Source organism: Orcinus orca, chromosome 7 (genome assembly GCF_937001465.1).
Source record: "Orcinus orca chromosome 7, mOrcOrc1.1, whole genome shotgun sequence".
Lineage (NCBI taxonomy): Eukaryota > Metazoa > Chordata > Mammalia > Artiodactyla > Delphinidae > Orcinus > Orcinus orca.
Window position 1 is genome coordinate 99,944,286 of NC_064565.1, and position 22,410 is coordinate 99,966,695.

At 52.5% G+C, this 22,410-nt stretch overlaps 1 protein-coding gene across 2 annotated transcripts; it reads right to left on the minus strand.

The window, feature by feature from the left end:
• Window positions 1-129: 129 nt before the first annotated feature.
• IGFBP5 (insulin like growth factor binding protein 5) lies at window positions 130-22,061 on the minus strand. 2 transcript variants are annotated; one of them, XM_033427960.2, is made up of 5 exons: window positions 20,753-22,061; window positions 6,482-6,711; window positions 6,057-6,176; window positions 4,736-4,858; window positions 130-4,620 (listed from the first exon to the last, which is right to left on the minus strand). In XM_033427960.2, exons 1-5 carry the CDS (start codon window positions 21,084-21,086, stop codon window positions 4,591-4,593), a joined length of 837 nt encoding a protein of 278 aa, XP_033283851.1. In that variant the 5' UTR covers window positions 21,087-22,061; the 3' UTR covers window positions 130-4,590. The 2 variants fall into 2 exon arrangements, with proteins under 2 accessions (XP_033283851.1, XP_004262786.1); XM_004262738.4 differs by having other exon boundaries at window positions 130-4,858; window positions 20,753-22,059.
• Between the last annotated feature and the right edge of the window lie 349 nt (window positions 22,062-22,410).

Sequence of the window (22,410 nt, forward strand, 5' to 3'; positions counted from 1 at the left end):
TTTGGGTCTGGGGGCCCCTCTGCAGGGAGCAGGCCCTGGTTTTGCCTCCACCTGGTCCTCTCTCCTTCCCTCTGTCCTCTCTCTCCCTTCGCCTACCTTCCCTGGACCCTCGGAGGAAGGTGACGCAGGCTAACTGAATGCATAACTTTATTAAATAAATGCTTTGTCACGACAAAAGACAAAGATCAAGGAGTAACATAAATTATAAGTTGAATAAATAGTATACAGCAATCTTCACTTTTTTAATAAAACGTGAGATCCTCAGGTTTTTTGTTTTGTTTTTTTTGTTTTTCTCGTTTTTTATTTCCTTACGTACAAAACACTAAACAGGAGGCGAGCTCTTCCACATTCAGGTGATTTTTTCCCCCCGCTTTTTCTTTTTCTTTTTTTTTCCACAAACAGGTTTTGTTTGTTGGTTTTTTGTTTTTTTTTCATCCTTTTCACCAGTAAAGATTATGAGCATTTATTAACAAAAAAAAAGTTGAAAACAAAAAAAGAGAGAATAGCGCTATGGTATGTATGTATGTCAAATTATAAAGAACTACAGTAATATGTGCTGTGGTTATTGCTGTCTAAAAAACAAACAAACCGGTAGGCAACTCGGAATCTGAAGGAATCTTGTCTGACAACTGTCTATCCGTGTGGGCTACTGTGTGATGCTGGTGGTGGACGGTCCGGGACTCAGGCTGGTGGCCGAGGACCAGAGAGGCGGGGTGAACGGGTGCAGGACGGCTGACCCCCCTCACCTCCCCTTTCTCCCATCCAAAAAAAGTTAAAGAGAGGAGGCCAGAGTCTGTGGAAATGGCTAAACTATATATTCCATTAGAAAACCAAGAAAGTATGTTTATAAAAAGACACCAAAAGCCTATGAGAAAAAAAAAAAATGGAGAATAGTGCAAAATAAGTCTTGCACTTTAGTGGTTTTAAAAATAAAGACAGTACAACGCCCAGGTTGCTGGCCGGTAACCTCCGTTCCCTTGGCCCACTACCTCTCAAAATAGAGCCTCCTTTCTCTTGGAAGCCAAATCTGTCCTCTCCGAGACCAGAGGGTTGCTTCTCCTTGGCCCACTCCTCTCTGCAATTGTCATCTGAGCTGGATCCCTCTTGGGGGCTAAGTGGATGGAGGGGGGGGCACTGCCCCAGTTGGAGGGGGGCTGGGCAGTTGCTTGGTAGCCCTGTGGCTGCTGACGAGCTGGGCAGTGGGAGAGTGGTGGTCCAGGCCCGCCCCCCCGGAGGAGGTTGGCCCTGCTGGGTTACCATGGAGACCACAGAGGTGGTGATAGGGAAATGGGCGAGGGGACAAGGGATGGGACCACACAGGGCCTCCCATCCTCCCCCTCCGTGTGGGGGCTAAATGTCTCCAGGCCTGTCTGTCCAGGCCTGGCTGTCTGAGAAACTTTCGAGTCTCTTCCGTCCCAGATGCCCTGTTTTGCCCCTGTGCGTGGGGCCGCTCTAGGGGCAGGGGGAATCAGTCCTGGCTAGGCCTCCCTAAGTGACCTGGCAGTAGAGGCAGACACAGGTCTTCACTGCCAGAGCGAGGCATGAGTCAAAGGGGGATGGGGAGAGACCTCCTGTTGGCGCAGTGGGCCAACGTTTAGACTTGAGGCCATAGAAAACCCAGAGCCTAAGGCCTCTGGTGAGCAGACAGCAGCCAACAGGCAGCCTGGGGTCAAGAAGGTCCCTGCTCCGGGACTTCACAGCTGGCAGCTCACCACACCTGCCTTCCCGCCACCTCGCCCAGGGGAGGGCTCACCTTCCTCAATGTCTGCCTCCCCATGGGCTCCCACCCTGGGCTCAGGCCAGACCTCCCTCTGTCTGAAGGTCCAGCATCCTCTAGGGAGTGGCCAGCTGACCGGAATCCTCCCCCCGCCCCGTCCTCCCTGCAAGCACTAGAGAGAGACTCACAGGTTTGGGTTAGTCAGTGTGAGCTTTGGAGGCCTGAAGAGACGGGTGGCGTTAAAGCAGGTCCCAATCCCCCACCTTACGGCTGACAGCAAAGAGCCCATGGAAGGAGCACAGGCCCCTTCAAAGTCCAGTAAACAGCGGGAGGAAAAGACAGCCCCTCTCAGGAACCAGGAACCAGGTCCAGGCCTTGGGGGGTGGGGAGAGCTCTGCAAATCCCTGGTTCAGTCTTTTCTTAGGGGGAATGACCCCCCAGTATCCACTCGGTAGATCCCAGGTAGACGACTGATCATGATGCAAAGAAAGAATGGGCGGAAAGAACAGTGAAGTGGGAAAGGCTGACGATACTGGCCTAAGACATTGAAATGTGAATCAGGGGCTTGGGGACAGTTGCGCAGAGAGCTGGGGCACGGTGACACGGCAGGTCAGGGAAGTCCTCACGGCTGCCAAACCCCTCAGTCCCTTTGTCCTGCGAAGATCGACTGCCTCTTCCATCCCAGCCAACCGTCCTGGCCAGGGAAGCAGGAGACATCCCCCCAAGTTCCAGAGCTGCAGGCTTTCCACTAGCTGGAGTGTGTTTGCTCCTTAGCTATCCCTCTTCACCGTCCCCAAGTTAGATGCTGGTGTGGTCTCCACGGCGTCGTGTCATCAGGAAAGAGTGGAGAAAGCTGCGTTCACAGCGAGAAAGGGTCTCCTTCGCCATGTCCAAGACCCTTCTCCTGGCCGGCGATCTCCATCCTCAGAGGGCAGCCCCAGGGCTGCCCACTTGTTGGGGGGAGTCCGTGGAGGATGGGATTTTTCTTGGTTCAAAGTCTGGCTGTCAAATGACAGCACCCCCAAAACACACATTCCCCGCTTGTCCTGGGCTTTTCCGCCATCCTCCACCCCAGGACGGAAGCCAGAACTGGCCGGAGTGGATGAAGAGCTTGAAACCCTCTCTGGCCTCAGTCCCTTATTGCAGGGTGAAGGTGGGCAGGTGAGCACATAGGCTTGTCCCTTCCAAACTACGGCTAGTCTCTACTGATCCTGTTTCTGTCCAGCCGCTACAGTCTAGAACCCCTCGAAAGTTACCCACCTTCCCTGGATCCAAGGCCTGGATTAAGCACATTTCTCTCTTACAACCTGTTCCCCCATCTTCCTCTCTCCTTCCCCTTAACTTCCAGAGGCATTATCAGGTGGGGACCCAGGGAAGTGTCTCTTGGCTTTGTTCTCTTTTCTGTCGCTTCCCTCCAAAGCTAGAGCGGGACAGTCAGCCCCCTGTCTCTCCAGCTCTCTGCCCCTCGCTTCATCTACTCTGGCCTGAACAATCACTTTTACTGTTTCCCCATATTTAAACCTTTCACCTCCATCTCTCTCTTTGCCGTCTCTCATTTCAGTCTCTCTCCTGCTCTGCCAGCGTGAAGGCTGAAAGAGGCTTTCCAAAGGCAGGCTCTGTCCAGATGAAACAAAAAGGCTGGGCAGGACCAGGGGCTCAAACTTGGACCTATTGGGTTCACTGGGTGTGGGAGTCCAGAGACAGTGACTTCCCAAGGGTCTAAAGGTGAATGGGATGTCCTGGGGAACTTGGTGGGTGCACCGCTGGGTGTGCTCGTCCACCTGGCTTGGTGGTACATGAACACACACACACGGGAAATCATGAAAAATATCCAACACTGTGTCCCACAAAGGGTTGAGTTTGCCGCTGCTCATGGGAGGCAGGCATTATGGGTTGTATTACAAGAAGATGGGTTTTCTTGGTTTTCCCAGAATAAGGACGCTCTTCAATGCCCCCAGAGGAACTACTTGGAAAAGTGAATGCAAACCTTTGACAGAAAGGAAGGAAGAAAGAAAAAAATCAAGAAAATAGATTTATATGCCTATATAATACTATATGGAGCCTTGTAGATAAATACAAGCCCACTGTTTGTTTTTCCAGCCTATCCTCCCCCACAAAGGCTGTGCTAGCTGCGAACTGGATGCAATGAAGGGCTGAAACTACAGGCTTCGTTCAGCGCAGAGTTTTAGCCGCCCTGGAAGAACCCATCTTCCCACTCTGGGGGGTGTGGATTGATTTCTCAGAGTCTGCAGGGGGAGTGAAATATGCACACGTACTTCATACTCATGGATCCACTTAGGGACACCTGCCTATCTAATATCACTCAGTTATGAATTTGCTTTGTGTTGAGAGGAATGGAATGCATTTTAGGTTTTGTAAATTTGAGGGAGAGAGAACACAGTGTCGGGGTGGGAGGAGAGGAAGGACACGTCGAGCCGTGCAAGCTGCTGGCGGCAGGCGGAGATTGATCCAGGAGAGGCACTGACGCCTGTTGTCTTTTCCTTTCTCCCCCTGTGACCCATCCAAACTGGGCAAATTCCAAGGGTGTCATCGAAGGCCACACCTGGGGCTGCACCCGCTCTGCCCAAGCGGCTCCCCACCTCGGGCCGGGGCTGGACGTAAAGGCGGCTGCTTCCGGCCCACGCTCTGCTTTTCCTTCTCGTGACTACTCGTCCTCCCCTCTCTCACACACATCTGCTTCCCTCCCTTTTCTTTCTCTTGTTCTTCCTCTCTTGCCCTCCCTGTTCATTCAACTTGCCTCAAAACGAAAAACTTTTTTAAAGGGGGGGGGTGTCTCCTTAGCTTTGTGCATCTCCGTTGTTGCCGTTTTCAAAGTTGAGACCTTGCCAGAGATTCCGAGGTCCTCAGTTTCTTCAAATAGATAGATATATGTATTTTCTTCCCTTAAATGAGATGAAATGAGTGGCGTCCTGGGGTGGAGGGAGGCACTGGCTGGAGTCGGGGCTAGGGGGGTGGGATGGGGTGAGGGAAAGATGGGGAGGGGACGCGTCACTCAACATTGCTGCTGTCGAAGGTGTGGCACTGAAAGTCCCCGTCCACATATTCCATGCCTGGCAGCTTCATCCCGTACTTGTCCACGCACCAGCAGATGCCACGTTTGCGGCCACGGGAAGGCTTGCACTGGGGTGGGAGAGTGACAGGCAGTGAGGATGGCTGTACCCCGAGGCTCTGCTCCTGCCTGGCCCTTCATCCTCCCTGCCTCAAGACAGATCCTCACCCCCGGAGAGTTGAGGGAGCTGTACCCAACCCTGGGGGTTCTGGTGTCCACACTGCATGGGCGGATGGTGGGGGGGGGGCGGGGGGGGAAGTGCTGATTTAGGCAGTCTTCCCTAGGCTAGCTCCTACGACTTTGTTTTATGTCACCCATTCAGGGTCCTCCAACTTGGTATTTTCCAGAGAATGATATAACCTGATCATGATCATGATGATGAAAATGATGATAAATTAAATTGTTCAATAATAGTAATAATAGGAGGCATCACTTGTATAGCTGTATCACATACAAGGCACCGCCTAACACTTACTATATTGTAGGTACTATTCTAAGTACTTTATAAAGATTAGTCCATTATTCCTCATAATCATGTGAGAATAATAGGTACAATTATTCTCCATCTTACATGAGAAACTGGAGGCAGAGACATTGACTAAACTGGGGTAAGAGGACACAGCTAGTAAACAGGAGAGCCAAGCACTCACGCAACGCTGTCTGGTTCTTGACTCCTAACCTAGAGGAGGGATGCCCTCATCAGAGTCATCTGGGAGGGCATTTGTTAGAAATGCGAGTTCTCAGAGTCTGCCCGAGACCTACCATCAGAAACTCTGGGGTGGGACCAGCAATCAGTGTTTTAACAAGACCTCGGGGTGATACTGATGCCCTAGGAAGTCTGAGATCACTACCCTAAGGTAATGTGTACTCCTTAACGGGCTCAGATGACGGCTTAATCAGCCGTTGCCCAAAGGGTAGCCTGGCTGTGAATGGGACACTAAATGGTTTCAAGTGGTATGTGGTTAAAACACGTTTTAGAGTCATGTATATGTATATATTTATGTGTGCCTATCAGAAAATAACACATCCAACGTGTGACGTGACGCAGTGATAGAAAGTTTCCTTTTTAGATGAATTCATGTATGTAAGGTGAATCATTAAAACGTCAGTAGATTATAGTGTAGGAGGGAATGGGGACAATCACGACTGTGACGGGGGCAAGGATTTTGGAGGTTTGGGACAAAGTGTTGTTAATGACAGCAATCCAGGCATTTAGAGGTGGAGGTTTCTGGCAAGTGCTCTGAACTTGGGGCTTGGCACGGGGCGTACCTGCTTTCTCTTGTAGAATCCTTTGCGGTCACAGTTGGGCAGGTACACGGCGCGGGGCACCATGCGCGGGCTGGCTTTGAGCTCCTGAAGGGAAGCCTCCATGTGCCTGCGGCAGGGACCCTGTGTGCGGACAGGAGGGGTGAGAGGCGTGCCAGGACCCGCGGGAACCACCAGGACGTGCAGAAAGCATGGCTGGGGTATGGGGGGGGGCGTGGTAAAGGGTCTGTACGGAGAGTAACCGCCTTCCGTCCCCAATACCTGCCACCCAAGGTCTCCCTCCGCCTCGCCTGCCGCGCCCCCTGGGCGTATAAAGTGCTGGCACGCACGCTCATTTAGACGCGGGCTAAGGTGGAAAGCGGGGGCGGTGGCGGAGGCTGCGGGGTGTGGATGCAGAGGCGGATGGGGAGAGAATCCTTGAGACTCACCTGCTCAGACTCCTGTCTCATCTCAGGCGCAGAGATGACCCGGGGGTGGGCGGTGTTCTCAGCTCCCCCCACGAACTTGGACTGGGTCAGCTTCTTTCTGCGGTCCTTCTTCACGGCCTCGGCCTTCAGCTCGGAGATGCGGGTGTGCTTGGGTCGGAAAATCTTGGGCGAGTAGGTCTCCTCCGCCATCTCGGAGGTGGTCGGTTCCTCGTGCTCGCGGGAGTCTCTTTCTGCAGGGAGAAGGGGGCTGAGGCCCAGCCGTGCAGAGCCCGAGGCTCGAAGGATTGGGGTGAGGGCACGGGCTCTCTGCCCTCCTGGACTCGTCCAAACTGGGGAAAGCAGGGAACTGAGAACCAGGGCACGAGTCGACACTCGTGTAAGTGGTGGGAAATCCGGGGCGACTTCATGGGGTAGGAGAGTGTTGGAAAAGTCAGGCTGATACAGGAGGGGATGTCGGACAGGAGGGAGAGGATATTCTGGGGACGGGGAGGGCGAGGGCTGTGGGAAGGGGCTTGCTTGTTGGGGGGCTGGCTAAGTAGATGGGGTGGTGGCCGGAGGCGGGGCTGTGATGTAAGACCACATTCTGGAGACCTAGGCTGTCGGGGGAAGTAGGCGACAACCAGAACGTGGACAAGAGGCCAAGTCCATCCTTTTGGTGTTTTCGGAACTGCTGGAGTTGAGATATATCTGGAGCCGGGAAACCAAGGGCAGGAGGGTCCTGGGGTGTCTGGATGGGCAGGGGGGTGGGACCATCAGGCAGAACAGGAAGAGGGGAGCCGGGAAAGCCAGAAATGTGGGGTCTGGAGGGGATCAGTGCCGGCGGCTGGGGGTGACGTGGAAGCCCGGGGCCTTGCTTCCTTCTCAGAGCTGGCTCTGTGCTCTGTGCCCTGGGAGGCTGGGACATAACTCAGCTCCAGGCCAAGAGAGGCAGACTGCTGGCTGCGGGTGGAGTGGTTATATATAGCAGTGACTTGGTGACAGTCTATATTTAGCTGACTTATGACCTTTAAAGAACTAGGACTTTGTTCATTTATTTGTCGATCTGTTCATTCCAGCCTCCGGCCTTTTCTTGGTTCACAGATTTCCATGAAATTCTCATCTCACAGGCGCCCTTCTCTGGGTCCCTCCTCTCAGCGCCCTGATCTCACCAGCCTAGGCAGACCCAGGGCAGGAGGTCTTCGATTGCTCTTCCCAGGTGGGCAGGATGCCCAGGGTGAGAGCAGGTGTAGGGCAGGGGGGGTGCGGGCAGGGAACCCTGTCTTCACTGCCCTCTTTTCTCTTCAAATTCTAGAAAAAGAAAATAGGGCTTTGGGGGTGACCCTGAATAACTCAAATAGACTGAAGAAGAATCCGGTTGTCCACCCTCGCTGCTCTCACCGGGCTGCCCCGGAGCTGAGATGGCAAGGCATGGGTTGGGAAATAGAAGGAGAGGAATCTGAGGAGGTGGTGTCGAGGAGAGGTGCAGGGAGGGAGCAGTTCTGTGAGAGGACACTGTTTGGTGTCCCCGGGGCAGGAGATTTCAGCCCAGGGGAAGTTCCAGGTGTGTGTTAAGAGAGGTATTTGGACGCCTGGCCTAACCTGGTCAGGATGGCAGGTGGCAGGAAGCACCCAAGCACCTGTTTGTCTCTTGGCTCGGGATTTGTCAGATTTAATCAAATAGGTAATCCAGTCCTTAAGCCCCGGGCAGGGAAGTGCCCCACCCTAAAGACGCCTCCAGAGGTTCGCAGTGTCCTGGGTGGCGGCTGATTTGGGTATTTATCCGCAGGAGAGGAAGGGAAGTAGTTTCTGGAGAAGAAGGTGTGAGAAAGCAAATGACAAAGCAGTGGGCAGGCTCTCCCTGAACAAAATTCAGTACCAGGATCCCTGTCCCCTTCCGGCCTTTCACTCCCTCTTCCCACCATGTCCTGCCCTGTGCTCTGACTCTATCAAAACCCACCGGGATGATAAATCAACAAGGTGATGCACCTGGCAGGTGGAATGGAGCCTTCCGGAGATTAGCTAACAGAGGGATGTTTTTGGCGTAAACCAACTTTTCCTGGTTGTGGGATTAGCTAGGATGGGGGTGGGATGCAGGGTGGAGCAAGCTGACTTGGGGGACTCTGTGCGAAGTGAAAGATTAGGGCTCTGTTATCTAGTAATTCAGGCCCAAACCTGAGGCCCAGGTCTTGAGGGAGGGGGTGAGGAGAGGAAAAGCAAACCATTGCCTAGTCACATCTTACTGAGTGACTTGACACTTCACTCAGACTCTCTGGGCATCCCCAAGCACTCTGACCCTCGCTTGAGCAGTGGGGGAGGGGAGAGGGCAAGAGATGGTTGCCATTGAAAGGCTGGGAGCATTCTGGGTGTGCATGGCCACACGCCTTCCCCAATCAAGATTGTAACCAGGTGAAGGGAGGGGAGGAGGGCGAGAGGGCTGGGTGTGGGACGCATGGAGGAAGGATGAGCATCTCCTTTGGGGGCTGCTCTGGCCTGGCCCAGAGGGAAAGCAGACTGTCCTCAGGGGCACCTGTGGATCTGGGCTCTTCACCGGGAGAGGTCCCCGGGACTGCTTACTCCCAGTGGCTGGCTGTTCCAGCTCCCCGAATCCCTCCAATAGTCCGTCCCTGTGTCCACAAGTACACGCACCCATCCCAGCGGTACTATTTCTGGCTCTTAAAGATATCTGGGGTGGGAGTGCCACCCACCTTCTTCTGGTCACCTGTTTTTGGGGCCCCCTGTCCCTTTGGTCAGAGGGTGTGATCCTCCAGATGCCGTTTCACCTTCTCTCACGGAACTTCTCTCTCTGGCTTTGGTGGTCGTGGAAGTACATTGGCTAATGCCCACCCTCCCCCAGCGTCAGCAGCCCTTCTCAAGACTCTTCATATTTTAGGATCTTTGAGAAGTGCTGTGGCTGCCCTTAACCTTGACTCACCCTTCCTGGGAGGAGAATAGGGCTGTTAACAATGGTTCAAGAAACTTTGGGGCAATTTACTTTGACCTCTCTTGGTCTTTTGTCCAAAAGTGTTAGCTTTGAGACTAAGCAAGGATGATATGGAGAACAAAGTGCCTTCTTTAAGGAACTCAAAGTACTTTTGCAAACCCTCTGTCCTTCCCCTGGCCTCACCAAGGCCGGGTTCCTGAGGGCATACCCTCCCCAGTTTGCAGTCTCTTTGGCTGTTTCTGAAGGGCAGACTTAAAGTTTTGATGTGCCTCCCAGGTTTCGGTGCCACTTAACCCCATGGGACCTATTACTTAGGCAGCGGGAGAGTCGAGTATCAAAGATACTAATCAGGGTCTTGTGGTCACCTGTAGGCTCCAGAGAGACAGTGGAAACTTGGAGCGGAGCCAGGGCAGAGCCATGAAGATTAAAGGGCTGGAAAGTAAGACTGGAGCTGGGATGCCAGAGCCAACTAGCCCTACTCAGCTGCTTTGTAGCTGAGTCATAAATAGGCTTGCAATTTTGGAAGGGTTTAAGTTTTAGATAAAACAAGAAGGCACAAGTAGACTGGCAGCTCCTGAGCTGTTGCATCCAAAGAAAATGGAGCAAGGTTGCAGAAGGCATTTAGGTGGGATATAAGGGAAGTTGCCCTGCACGTGAATAGCAATCTAGGGAACTTAGCAATGCAGTAGGTTCTGGAACCCAGTCGACCAGCATGTCAATACCTCCATACGGCCAGTAGGTGGCGGAGGAGACCGATGGCCGCAGAACACGTCCGTGGCGCTTCCTTGTAGGGACTGTAAACAATTTTAAAATCTGGAATTTGTGTGCCTCCCTCCCCTACTTCTCTGACAACCACCCCAATCCTCCCCTCTTTGTGTGTCTGCGGCATGCATGGAAAGAGTCAGGGAGATTGACATGCACGGACTGGGAAGGAACCACGGGGGGTCAGGGTGGAGAAGGCAGGTGTGGGGCGGGGGCAATGCTATCAGTGTGTAACCCCCTGCTGTTTCTTAAATCTGCACCTGAAACACGGTCAGGGAAAGAAGGGAAACAGATCTAGGACCTCCCTTCCTATCTCTAGATGTTATTTTGAAAGGATTCTGCAGAGAGTGGGCAAGGGAATGTTCACTATTGTTCCCTCCTCTGGGAAGCTGTTGAGGCAGGGCCCTTTAACTCCATGATCTATCCAACAACTAAGGAAGCAAGGCTTCTCATATTGTCCCGATATTTACCTTTGGATAACTATCTGATTCTCTGCTCTGTTCTGCCCCCAGTCCTGCCACCCGGGCTCTCTGATGCTCCCAGCCCCTGCAGTGTTAGGGTGGGCAACTCAGTTTCTCCTTCCTTCATAAGGCGCTGTGCATTCACACTGAGGCAGCAACATCCACTCCCCAGGGCAACACGAAAACCTGCCTGAGGACTGTGCCATCCTCATGTCCCAGTGAACCTTTTTTTTTTGGCCACGCCATGAAGCTTGTGGGATCTTAGTTCCCCAACCAGGGATTGAACCAGGGCCCCGGCAGTGAAAGTGCCGAGTCTTAACCACTGGACCACCAGGGAATTCCCCCAGTGAACCTTGAGTGTGTCTGGGTGCAGGCCCAGCCAGTGTGGACCCAGAGGCATCCCAGGGCGGGCTCTGCTCCTCACAGCACAAGTGCCAATGCATGCTCCCTCCCCAAGCCCCACCACGGTCTCCAACCCGCCCTCTCACTGTAGTTCTCCCACAGGCGCGCAAGGTGCTTTAGCAGCAGGACGAGGTACTTGCTCTTAGGAAGCCTTCTCATCCCACCTGCTCCCCGAGCCCAGCGATGAGGCGGGTCCAGTTGGGGACCTTCTGCTTCCTGCAATCGAACCTTCCACCCTAGGGCTGTGAGTCCTACCTTGGCACCATTAACAGCCTGGGCCCAGCCTGGTGTTTGTTTCCCACACTATCTTGACCTCATAATCAAACTTAGAGAAAATGGGTGGACCAGATATTGTGACTTCGCCTACGGAAACTGAAGAAGCTGAGGTGTACTTGGAACGCGCAGGTCAGGAAGGATGTGGGGCTTTGCCAGGCCACTTGGACCTGGGAGTAGTCTCTTTTCCTAGCCAGAAGACAAGAGGGGTTCACCCAGAATCTCTCTACAAGGAATGAAAAGGGGAGCTGGGTTTCCACTGCCTCTCATTCTAGCTCCCTCTGTGGAATTCAAACAGTAAGCTTCTTAAGGGGAGAACTTTGTCATTTATCTTGGTCTCTCCAGCCTATGGTCTTCAATAAATAATCTTTAAATGGAGAGATGCGTGAATCTGCTCACGAGACAGAGCGCAGGAGGTCTAGGAGCAGTTCTGTAATGCCAGCTGCGGCATGTTAGAGCTCAGTGGATACCCTGAGGGGTCATGTCACCCATGCACCTGCCTTTAAACACAGGAGCTGCTGCAGAGGGAACAAGGCGGCAGGGAGGTGAGCCTCACAGGAGCGGGAAGAAGTAGGGTCCCCTGGATTTACTGGGCTTCTTTGATCTAAGACTGTGCTGTCCAATACAGTTGGAATGAATAAATATTAAGTCAGATCACAAACTCAGCTTCTCAGTTGCTCCAACCACATATCTGCTGCTCAATGGCCACATGTGGCCAGTGGCTACTGTGTTGGACAGCGCAGATCGACGACACCTCCATCACTGCCGAAAATTCCCCTGGGCAGCTCGTCCGAGGGCACTGATCCATGCCTGGGTATGGCTGGATTCTCCGTGCCTCCTCTCCACTTGGCCTTGTATCCTAGCCAACCTGCAGTCTCCTGCTCTTTGCTACATGTAAGGCTTCTGCGAAAACGCTGGATCAGCTGCTCACTGTTTAAAAAGATGTGAGACGTGTCTCAGTCTCCTGAAGTTTGACCATTTCCCAGCTGCAGATGCCAAGAGACTCAATTACACTGTGTGTGCCTTTGCATAAAGAAAAAGGGGCAGTAGGGAGGGCTGCAGAGCCTTCCAGGGGAGCTGCCCCGTCCCCGCTCCTACCCGTAACATCACTGACCAGTGCCTACCTTGCCCCAGTCTCTCTTGGAAGACTCTGTTTTCTTTTCCTCTGTGGTTAGTAACAGACATGCATGTTCTGGGCTCTTCTTCACCTGAATTATGGGCTGAGAAGGGAAGGAACACTGACTTCCCAAGAGGAAAAGAAACCCAAACGACTGTTACCCTAAGGAACCAGTTGCAAGAAGGGAGGAGTTGCAAAAAGACACTGGAGGGGAGTCTTGCTGACCTGGGGTACATGGCAGAGGCGGGGAGCAGATTCAGAGAGTTAGTGACTGGACAGAGAGAGCAACAGGCTTAGCCCCCTGAGCTCCTTTACAGCCCCCCGCCATTTCAGGCCAGGAAAACCAACGTGGGTATGTGACATCTCTATCCTGAGCACAGAAATAAAGACACCATAGAGCAAAGCAAAGAAACAGAGTCAGGAGCCAGACTACCAGCCCTTGACCTTCAGTCATCCTTCTTGGGAGGAAGATGGGGCTGCTAACCGTGGTTCAATAAATCCTGGTGCAGGTGTACTTTGACCTCTCTTAGTTGCTTCCTCTCCTCTCCTTGCCTTAGTTTTCTCATCTGAGTTATGGGGAGGATGACAACAGCCCCTTCCCCATAGGGTTGTGAGGATTCTATGAGCTGCTACGTGCTAATGAACTCTCAACGTAGGTCTCTGCCTTGGTAGGTCTCTGTTGCCTCCCACCTCCCTTGTTCCCATCATCAACTAAAAATCTGGTTGCTGTGATATGTGGCTGACAGGTGTCTACTTGTAGATCACGAGATCTCAGGTGCCATGGACTGAAGAAAGGTCTGCTGGGAAGTGATGGCTCTACCTTCATCTCTGGGGAGTCTGATTGCCAACCTCAGGTGAGAGGGGCTTTGCCCAAGAGCTTCTGAGGACTGGTTCCCACTTAGAGAACTCAGCCTGGGAGTCTGTCCTTTGTCTAATCCCATTCCTTCATGCTGCATTAAGGCACTAGGTCTTTTTACCTAAAGATGGAGAGAGAAAAGGTGACCCACCACCTTTCCGCAGTGTAGATACGGCAGGTGTCAAGTTGGTGACACTTCCCCAGAATGAAAGGCTGGGGTCCCACTCGCACATCCTCCACTGTAAAGGAAGGATCCTCCTTATTTTTTCTCCCTGGGGACAAACTAGGATTCAGGGCCATGACTCTGGCACACATTTCTTGATCCCTGGGCGGCAGCTGGTGATAAATTTACCCATAAGAGATACACACTTATGCGCAACTCCCAAGATGAGTATATCCAGCCATCCAGTATCTCTCTAGACTTGGGGAAGGCACATGCTCAGTAGAAACGTCTCTATCTCTTTCCTATATACACCCCAAACCAGAAGGTAATGGAGGGGTGAGGTGGGGGGCAGCCTTGAATGGGGGAAGGGGAGATGAGGAGAGGCAGGAAGTGAGGGACCGTTTCTCCGACCTGGCCACACTCCCACTGGTGACTTATCACGGCCCATTCAGAACAGCACAATTAAGTAGCCAAATTCCCTGAAAAGTCCTGTATGACCAGAAGGGGGCGGCAGGGAGCGGATGGTTTGAACACTTTTTTTTTTTCCCCCTCCCAACCCTGGTTCCCCTAAGAAGAGAGACTTGCTAGGGGTCAAACAAGGGAGTCTGTCCTGTTTGGCAATTAAAGCTCAGACTCTTTTCCTTTTTGACTTCTTTGGGGCAGGAGGAGAGTAGAGACAGTATTTCCCTTCTCAGGTATGGGAGGGGCTTGCTGGTGGCCTCTGCCCTGTCCAGTTCGGTGGCCACTAGGTATATGTGGCTTTTGGCACTTGAAATGTGGCTAGTGGGACTGAATTTTAAGATTTATTTCATTTAAATTAAAAAAAATATCCTTGGTTGTTGGAAAACTTTTGAGTATATTTAGGGCAACTCAGGTATACGAATCTACTTTTCCAACTGTAAATCTTATGAAAACTAAAAATACAGATCAAGTATTTCCAATGAAAATTTGGTGTTTGAATTGAGATGTGCTGTAAATGTAAAATACACTTCAGATTTCAAAGACTTAACATGAAAGAATGTAAAATATCTCATTATAATTGCTTATTTTGAGTATATATGGAAATTATAATATTTTGGGTATGTTGAGTTAAAACATACAGTTAAAATTAATTCCACCTGTTTCTTTTTACCTTTTTTTTTTTTTAAAAAAAGTGACTCTTAGAAAGTTTGAAATTACATATGTATGTGGCTTGTATTATATTTCAGTCGGACAGTGCTGTTCTAAAGGGTGTGGAAGGAGAGCCATCTTCACTGAGGTGACAGGGAGACTGGGGAGCAGCTCCCCAGTACAGCTGTAATGGTACAATCTACCCAGTTCAGGAAAATAGGGGCCCATGTAAAACATCTCTGCAAACCAGCAGAGGTCATATGAGGCTAGGTTCTGAGTGCAAATTCAATCTGGGTTTTGCTTCAGGATTTGGTAAGAGAAGGGCTGATCTCTGATGGTTTAAGTGAGGGATCAAAAATAAGATAACCTATTTACTTTAAAACACCCCCCAGGGCTCACCTGGCGGTCTAAGCCGGGGGTCCCCAGCCCCCAGGCCGCAGACCGATATTGGTCCGTGGCCTGTTAGGAACCGGGTCGCACAGCAGCAGGTGAGCAGGGAGCAAGGAAAGCTTCACCTGCCGCTCCCCATCACTGGCATTACCGCCTGGACCATTCCCCCTCACCCCTGCTTCCGGTCCGTAGAAAAATTGTCTTCCATGAAACCGGTCCCTGGTGCCAAAAAGGTTGGGGACAGCTGGTCTAACCTATTGGGAAGACAGCCTTATCTGCCACTTCTTAAGAAACCCCCAAAGGAGGAGCTGCACCAGCAACCAGGCTGTATGAGGATGGCTCTCAGCAATTCCTCAGATCAACGTGAGGCCCCCAGCTGTAATCTGGAGGGTTTCCTCTCCTCTCTTTCTGAAAGAGCTCCCACATACCTGACTACGTTCAAAAACCCGGTGACCTTCTCTCTCTCTTCCTTATCAACTTTTGTGGCATATGGTTTTCTCTCTTTTTCTTCTGATGCACAAATCCCCCAATCACTCCCTCACCCTCATCCCACCCCACCCGAGCTCAGATCTCATCATCTTGCTGCCCGGCTCCATGGAAGCCCGTGCTGGTGGAGGCTGGTTGCCATGGGAAGCCGGCCACTTCTGTGCCGTGGGCTCCTTAGAGACTGTGGACCGCTGCCTAGCCAAGGAGCAGCGAGGGCCTGCCTGCCTGCCTGCCCGCATCAGGACAGCTCCCTGTCATTCAGGAAATGAGGTTTGGCACATGGACCTGAAGTCCTGACTGAACACACTACCCTCCTTGCCCCCATCCCAAACCACTGGCTTAAGCCAGCCTTGCTTGCAAGACCGTGCAGAAAAAGGGACAGAACGGGGAGGGATTGCAAATAAAGGGGTACTGTCTTCTCCACTTTGGGGTCACTTCACTTCTTCCCCTCAAATGGAGCACTCCCAGTTCTGAGTTCTTATTTCATCCTCACAACCCGCCCCCCCCAGCTCCCCCCTCCCCCCACAAAGCTATGGGATGACAGTCTCGGGTGATATTTGCCAAAGACCTCATTGCAGGTTAGACCAGACTGAGGCCAGAGACCTAGTGACTTAAGGAAGAAAGCCAGGGAGAGCGGAACGGAGGCGTAGGCTCAACACGATTCTAAGGCTGAGTTCTAGCCCTGGCTCTGCCTCTAACCCTGCGCCTAATTCTGGGCTAGTGACTTGCACTTAGGGCCTCAGAGTCCTCATCTGTAAAATGAGGGCCTTGACTGCCATGATGCCATGATCACTGCGGGTTCCTTCCAGCTGTAGCATTCTTTGGCCAACACCCAGGCAATTCCTGGAGAGACTCTCGGACCTAGCTAAGTTGAGTGGCCAGGCAGGAAAGGCTACTTTGCCTCTCATAGAGATTTCCAGTCACTTCTCTGGATTTATATTTAAGAAGGAAAAAAAAAAAAGACATCATAACAGATATCATGGCAAGAATTGGAGCTTGAAACAAGAATGGGGGATTCTGTGGATATGGGGAGAGGGGACCAGAAGCTTAGAACTGGCTTTTTTAATTTGCTTATTTCTTCCTGCAGATATGTAATAAATCTTATTTTTTGGAAAACATATGTCCAGATTACACTTGAAGGATGGTCTCTGGGGGTTGCAACTTTTGGACCTACCATAGTAAAAATGCAAAACAAAATCTCAAACAAAACCTCACCAAACAGCCTCCTCCCTCTTCACTTCTGCTTCCAGTGGGACCTCATTGGTACCTGGTCTGTTTACGGTGTTCTTCCAATTTCTGGAGGCAATAGACCTGGAGTGTGGTGGCCCTTCTCCAAAATTTTATTTTCCATACATTAAATAACTGAGTTTCAAAGACACTGCTCAGGTACAAAGTAAAAACTTTAGATAACAAAAATCACCTTCTTTTCCTGTTAGCACCTTCCCCCTTACCCCACCCCCCCCTTCCCCATTAAGGGGACCAGGGTTTCTGCTGGGATTCCTGCTCCCATGCCCTTTGCCGTGACCCTCATGGTGACCTCTGGCTCCTAGGTCAGGCTGGTCCCCCCTCTGCAGCTGCAAGCCCACCTGCCTGCTCAAATCCAATCCAAGCCCCAGGACTAACGCACAGCTGCTCCAAGTTAAAACTGAAGCCCTCAGGGGAAGGCCTTGGAGTTGGGGGATGGAGAAGGGGGGGGATGGGAGGGAGGGATAAGAAAGGGGTCAGGGTGGAGGTGGGGAGGGTAGGGGGAGAAGTGGAAAGAAAATGAGCTCTCACTGTGGCCAACTGTGCTTGCTCTTCCAGTCTGAACTGACAAAGCAGAAAGAGGGGGAAGGGAGGGGAGGGGGAAGGCAAGAAAAACCAAGTTAAAAGCACCCTCTCTCGTCTTCCCAGCTCCCATTTTGGTTGGCTCAGGGCACAGCCAGCCTCTTAAAGACTTGTTTCAAAGGGAGGGGATACGGGTGGGAAAGGAATCTGTCTCCTTCAGTTTTCCGTGATCTTGTTCAACCCAGACAAAAATTTGGCCAATAAACCTAACTCTGGAACTTGATTTCAACATGGCATTTGGACCAGGCTGAGAATGGAAGCCAGGGTGCTGGAGGGCCAAACCCCTCAAAGAAGCAAAGGCGGAATTCATTTTTATTTAGGTAATTTTTCTTTCTTTCCCAGAAGCATATTTTCTGTTCTTCCTCTCTTATTTCTAAATGACAGAACTGAAACCCAGAACCCACTTCTCCCTGTATCCCAAACTTAATATCTCACAGGCACAAGAGAGATCTTCCAGACCCGGGCAAGTATGTGCGCCAGTAAAGCCGCAAGGCTCCTTCTCCAAACAAAGCTGAGAGCAAAGCTCGGTCCTTCCTTGACTCGACCCAGCTCGCCCATATTTATTGAGCTCGGTCCAATAAATAACTCCTGTCTCCCGCCTCCCTCTAGCCCTCCCTCACATTGCCCTCTGTTTCTATATCTATCTTTGCCCCTGAACTGGCCAGAATAAAATGCAGGGCCTGGAGCGCTCCCGGCACCAGGCTCGCGGGCGGACGCCCTCTCCCGTTGCTCAGCAACGCGCCTAGCAAAACACGAGTCCCCTCCCGCCCTCCGCTCTTCCTCCCAGAAGCTTTGGCTGCCTGCCATCTCGCTCTCCTCAGCTCCCCATTTCTGATTCTAGAAATGCACTTTTTTTTTGGTTGGAAAACCCCCCTAAATCTCTCTCTCTCCATATATTTTTTGATATATGTGCATATGTATATTATCATCTATGTCTGTATCTAAATTTGGGGCAAATCCAAGTTCGCACTGCTGGTATCGGTAGGGAGGAGTGGTGGTGGAGTGTCAGGGGGCAGTAATTTTGCCTAAAGGAGCTGACACTCTCCTCCCTCTCTCTGTTCGTTGAGCTCTCTTTAAGTACCGTCGCTGCACCATCTCCAACTTTTGGGGGACCCACCCAGTGGTTTTCGGGCTGAAAAGCTCTAGCCAGGAGAGCCCACTCCCATCCCATCCATCCGGGAGGAAGGCGTCAACTCCGGCCACCGGTCAAGGGCAGCCATCCAGCGACTACAGTGGGTTAGGCACCTGCTTTAGGCGGGTGGAGTCTTCCAGAGGGATGGGGATGGGGATGCGGGAGGGGGAGGAAGGCTGCTCCGTGTTGGTCCAGAGGCACCTTGAAGGTGGGGGCTGAGGAAGGGGCTGCAGAGAAGTCTAAAAGGCATCTTGCTTGGGACAAAAGCGTGTGTGTGTGTGTGTGTGTGTGTGTGTGTGTGTGCGTGTGTTGGGTTGAACTGGAAAGTTGGATGCGCCCGTTTGCTCTCCCAGCAGCTGCGCGCGCGGGCACCTTCCACACCAACCACATCACACCAACCATACGGTTGGGCAAATAAAAATGGGGCCAGAAGGCGGCTGAGCGATAGCTTGCATGCTTTCGATGTGACCGGATTGTTACCCAGAGCGCTCGCTTCCAAGCCAGGAAATCGATTCATACCCCACCCCCCACCCCGTGCTAAGCTTTTCCAAATCCACATCCCACAAGATGAAGGCGAGGGGGACCGCCTTTGAAAAGTGGCTCTTAATAAAAATAACTTCACAAACCGGCCTCTGGGGCCTCCGGGGCCTGCACGTTGCTCTCTCTCCCTTTTTGCAGGCTGCAGTCTGGAGAAAGACTACCTCTTGCAAAGCTGGAGGGACGGCCTCCTGTGACAGGCAAAACCTGCAGGGTTTGTGAGCATCCAGGTCGAACCCAGGAAAGGTCTCCTGCCTCTTCTCAAGCGCCAACGCACTCCTTTCTTACACGACAGTGTCTGTAGTGTGCAGTTACGAAAACTCACGTTGGGGTGCTCGTAATGGAAGGGGATAGGAAGTAAGAAGAGCATTGTCCCAGTAATAAAATACTACACAGAATAAACATTATTTAGCTAACTCTGAACCCCTTTGGGAGAGGACCGATAACGACGTCTCAGAACCCAGACTCTTGTGTAGAGTTCATTAAACTTTTGCTAAAAATTTAAGATCAAGTAACTTTCCAAAAGGAAACCCAGTCTAAGGGGCGCAGAACTGTTCTGATTGAAAAGTAGAGCTCTGTCAACCTTTTAAACCCGAGACTCCTGGCACTGAGACTTTGGGGGCGGGGCAACCCGGAGGCGGGGCTACTTGGAGGCGGAGGGGAGGCTCCGGGAGCTTGGCTTTTCCGTCTCCGCCCCCTTGATTTTGCATTCTGCGTTTCCAGGGCCCCTCTTCCATTTACACCACGCCCACTTGTGATCTGGTTTGAGAGCTTGAGGGGCAACGCGGGAGAGTGGGCGATTAGCACTGGCGGGGAAGCTGTGATGTCTGAATTTCATGCCTCTTCTGGCTTCCCAACCCTGTATCCACCTTTCTTCCTAGGTAAAATCTGAACTGGGGCACGGGAAAAGGAGTTAGATTCGGGGACAAACACCAGCCCTGGAACACCAAACCCTTCCTTCTTATCTCTTTCCATCACTCCCGCCCTCCCCCACTTACCGCCTCACCACCTTCCCGCCGCCTCTGAGCTTGGCTAAAGTAATCTTTCCTTTCCAGGGAGGAAAAACGGTATTTTGCATTTCAGTATGTTGTATAATTGACCGCGGTCAATCCGATCGAGTCAAGAGCAATGGGTGTGCACGTGGGAGGGGCATCGAAGTCCCCACCCAAAAGGCATTAGCTACCAAGGGTGCGTGCGTGCGTGTGTTATGTGTGCATGTGAGTGTGCGTGTGTGTCTGGTGGGGTACGAGAATAGAAACGTCAAGGAGGGACTGGGGGGGTGGGGTGGGTAGGGGGCTGGGAAGGACAAAGGTGGAATTACCACAGAAGACCGGCGACGCCTCTCTCTCTCTCCAGGTCCCCAGTTAAAGCAATATTTTAACAAAAGACATTATTTTTTTTCAAGTTCAGGAAAAAAAAAAAAAAACCCAACAAACCCACCCCACAACATATTGGGTAGATGGGGGTGGTGGAGAGGGAGTTAATAATGTAAGGTGTACATTTTCGGACTGGAGATTCAGTACCTGGGGATTTGGACCTGGAGACTGAATAGGATCTTAGAGTCAGTGTTTAGTCGAGGGGGGAGGGGTGGGGTGGAGGAGGTGTGGGCAGGAGCGAGGAAAAGAAGCGAAAACAGGGAGAGCCTCGGCTAGACAGTAACCCGGGTAGCAGGATCGGCCAGGGTTCCAATCCCGAGGGGCAAGGACCCTCCCCGCCCTCCTCCCGGGATGCACCCAGGCTCTAAGCCACTTGCTGGGCAGAGCGCGCCGGGCCAGCCTGTGCCGTGTCCCCCGCCCGTGCGCCTCATAGCTGCCTGGCACACTGAGCGTGCTCACCGATCTTGGCTTGCTCGCGGTAGCTCTTTTCGTTGAGGCAAACCCCGCGGCCGTGCAGCAGGGCATGCAGCGGCTTCTCCTCGTCCTGCCGGGGGAGGCAGCGCAGCCCCTGGGCGCAGCGCTCAGTATAGACGCCGCACGACTGCCCCTCGGCCAGGGCGCAGGTCATGCAGCAGCCGCAGCCCGGCTCCTTGACCAGCTCACAGCCCAGGGGGCTGGGGGGGCACATGGAGAGGGCTTTCTCGTCGCAGGGCTCACAGTGCACGAAGGAGCCCAGGCCCTGGGCCGGTCCCGCACAGGCGGCCAGAAGCAGGAGGACCGCGGTGAGCACCATCTTCTCCGAGTCTCCCCCTTTACCTGGGGCGGGGCAGGAGCGCGAGAATGAAGGGAGAAGGGGGCCAAGAGGGCGCGCGGAGAATTGATTTTTCTTTTGAAAATTTCTGGCAGGTAGAGCAGGTGGCCTCCGCCAGACAACTGCAAAATGTAGGGAGCGATGGAGGGCTGGGGTGCCTGCAAGCAAGTCTCAGTTGCAAAGATTACGGACTTGCAACAGGTAGGGGAAAAAAGAGCAGCGCCAGGTGCACGCAGAGGGATCGGAGGCGGGAGAAACAACCCCTCCCCAAGCCTGACCTGGTCAGAATTGCGGGGCGGGGGCCAAAAATTATTCACCCCAAAACCACCACCGGAATAATGAGATCGGAGGCTGTGGAGGAGGGGGTGCGGGGGGAGAAAAATAGATTCGTCTTCAAAATTTTTGTTTAAAATCTCCAAGTGCACCCGGCTCCTTTCTAACCCTCAGCTGCCAGCGGCGCGCGGCTGCCTCGGAACAGGTAAAAGGCGGAGGCTGCAGCCGCGAGGGTGGGGGGAAAATGTGGAAATAGAGGAAAAAAAAAAAAAAAAAGACCAAATCCAAGCCCCTAACACCTCTTTTCTCCCACTCTGCCAGCACCTCTTCGAAATTCGCAGGTTCTGCGTGAAGCCCGAAGCAGGGTGCAAACGGAGAAGGGGGTGATGAAAAGGAGGAAAAAAAGAAAAGAAACAAAAAAAAAGGAAAAAACCCACACCGCTTTGCAGCTTTTTCCTAGCTCTTTTTCCCCGGCAGAAGTTTCCAAAGAGACTACGGGCTCCGGTCGAGCAGGCGCTTTTAAATAGACGGCCCCTGGCTGCCAGCCAGTTTGTAGCTGCAATTTGAGCTCCCCAACACCCAACCCAGGCAAGGATGCCAAGGAGTACAAACTCACACGGGGTGGGGGTGGGGAGAGGCCTTCTAGACACACGGGGGCTCCCCTTCGCCGCCCGAACAGCGCCCTCCTCTCCCGGAGTGGAGAAAGGGCCGCGGGGGACGGGGCTCGGACTGCCCAGAGCGGGCAGGAGGCGGGGGGCGAGTGAAGGAGAGTTCTTCGCAGCACGGTGGATACAATACGGAGTAACCCGTCTCCCGGTCCCTCCCACCCCTTAACTAGCCAAGGCCCAGGCTGGAGGGAGAATATTTTCTTATTAGCCAACTGGATATATACAGTGCCCAAGAAATCCTTCCTTAGCTTTGGGAAATGGCTGTCTGCTGGTTTTTGAGTGACCAAGTAAGGTGTGTGTGTGTGTGTGTGTGTGTGTGTGTGTGTGTGTGTGTGTGTGTGTGTACTTGCTCGAAGGGACAGTCA

Excerpts from the sequence above, each read along its gene's own strand:
- IGFBP5 (XM_033427960.2), bottom strand. The coding sequence starts at position 21,086 with ATGGTGCTCACCGCGGTCCTCCTGCTTCTGGCCGCCTGTGCGGGACCG. Across the intron at positions 4,859-6,056 it reads GATTCTACAAGAGAAAGCAG|TGCAAGCCTTCCCGTGGCCG; the intron begins GTACGCCCCGTG and ends CTCCCACCCCAG. Across the intron at positions 4,621-4,735 it reads ACACCTTCGACAGCAGCAAT|GGAAGAAAATACATATATCT; the intron begins GTTGAGTGACGC and ends ATCTCATTTAAG.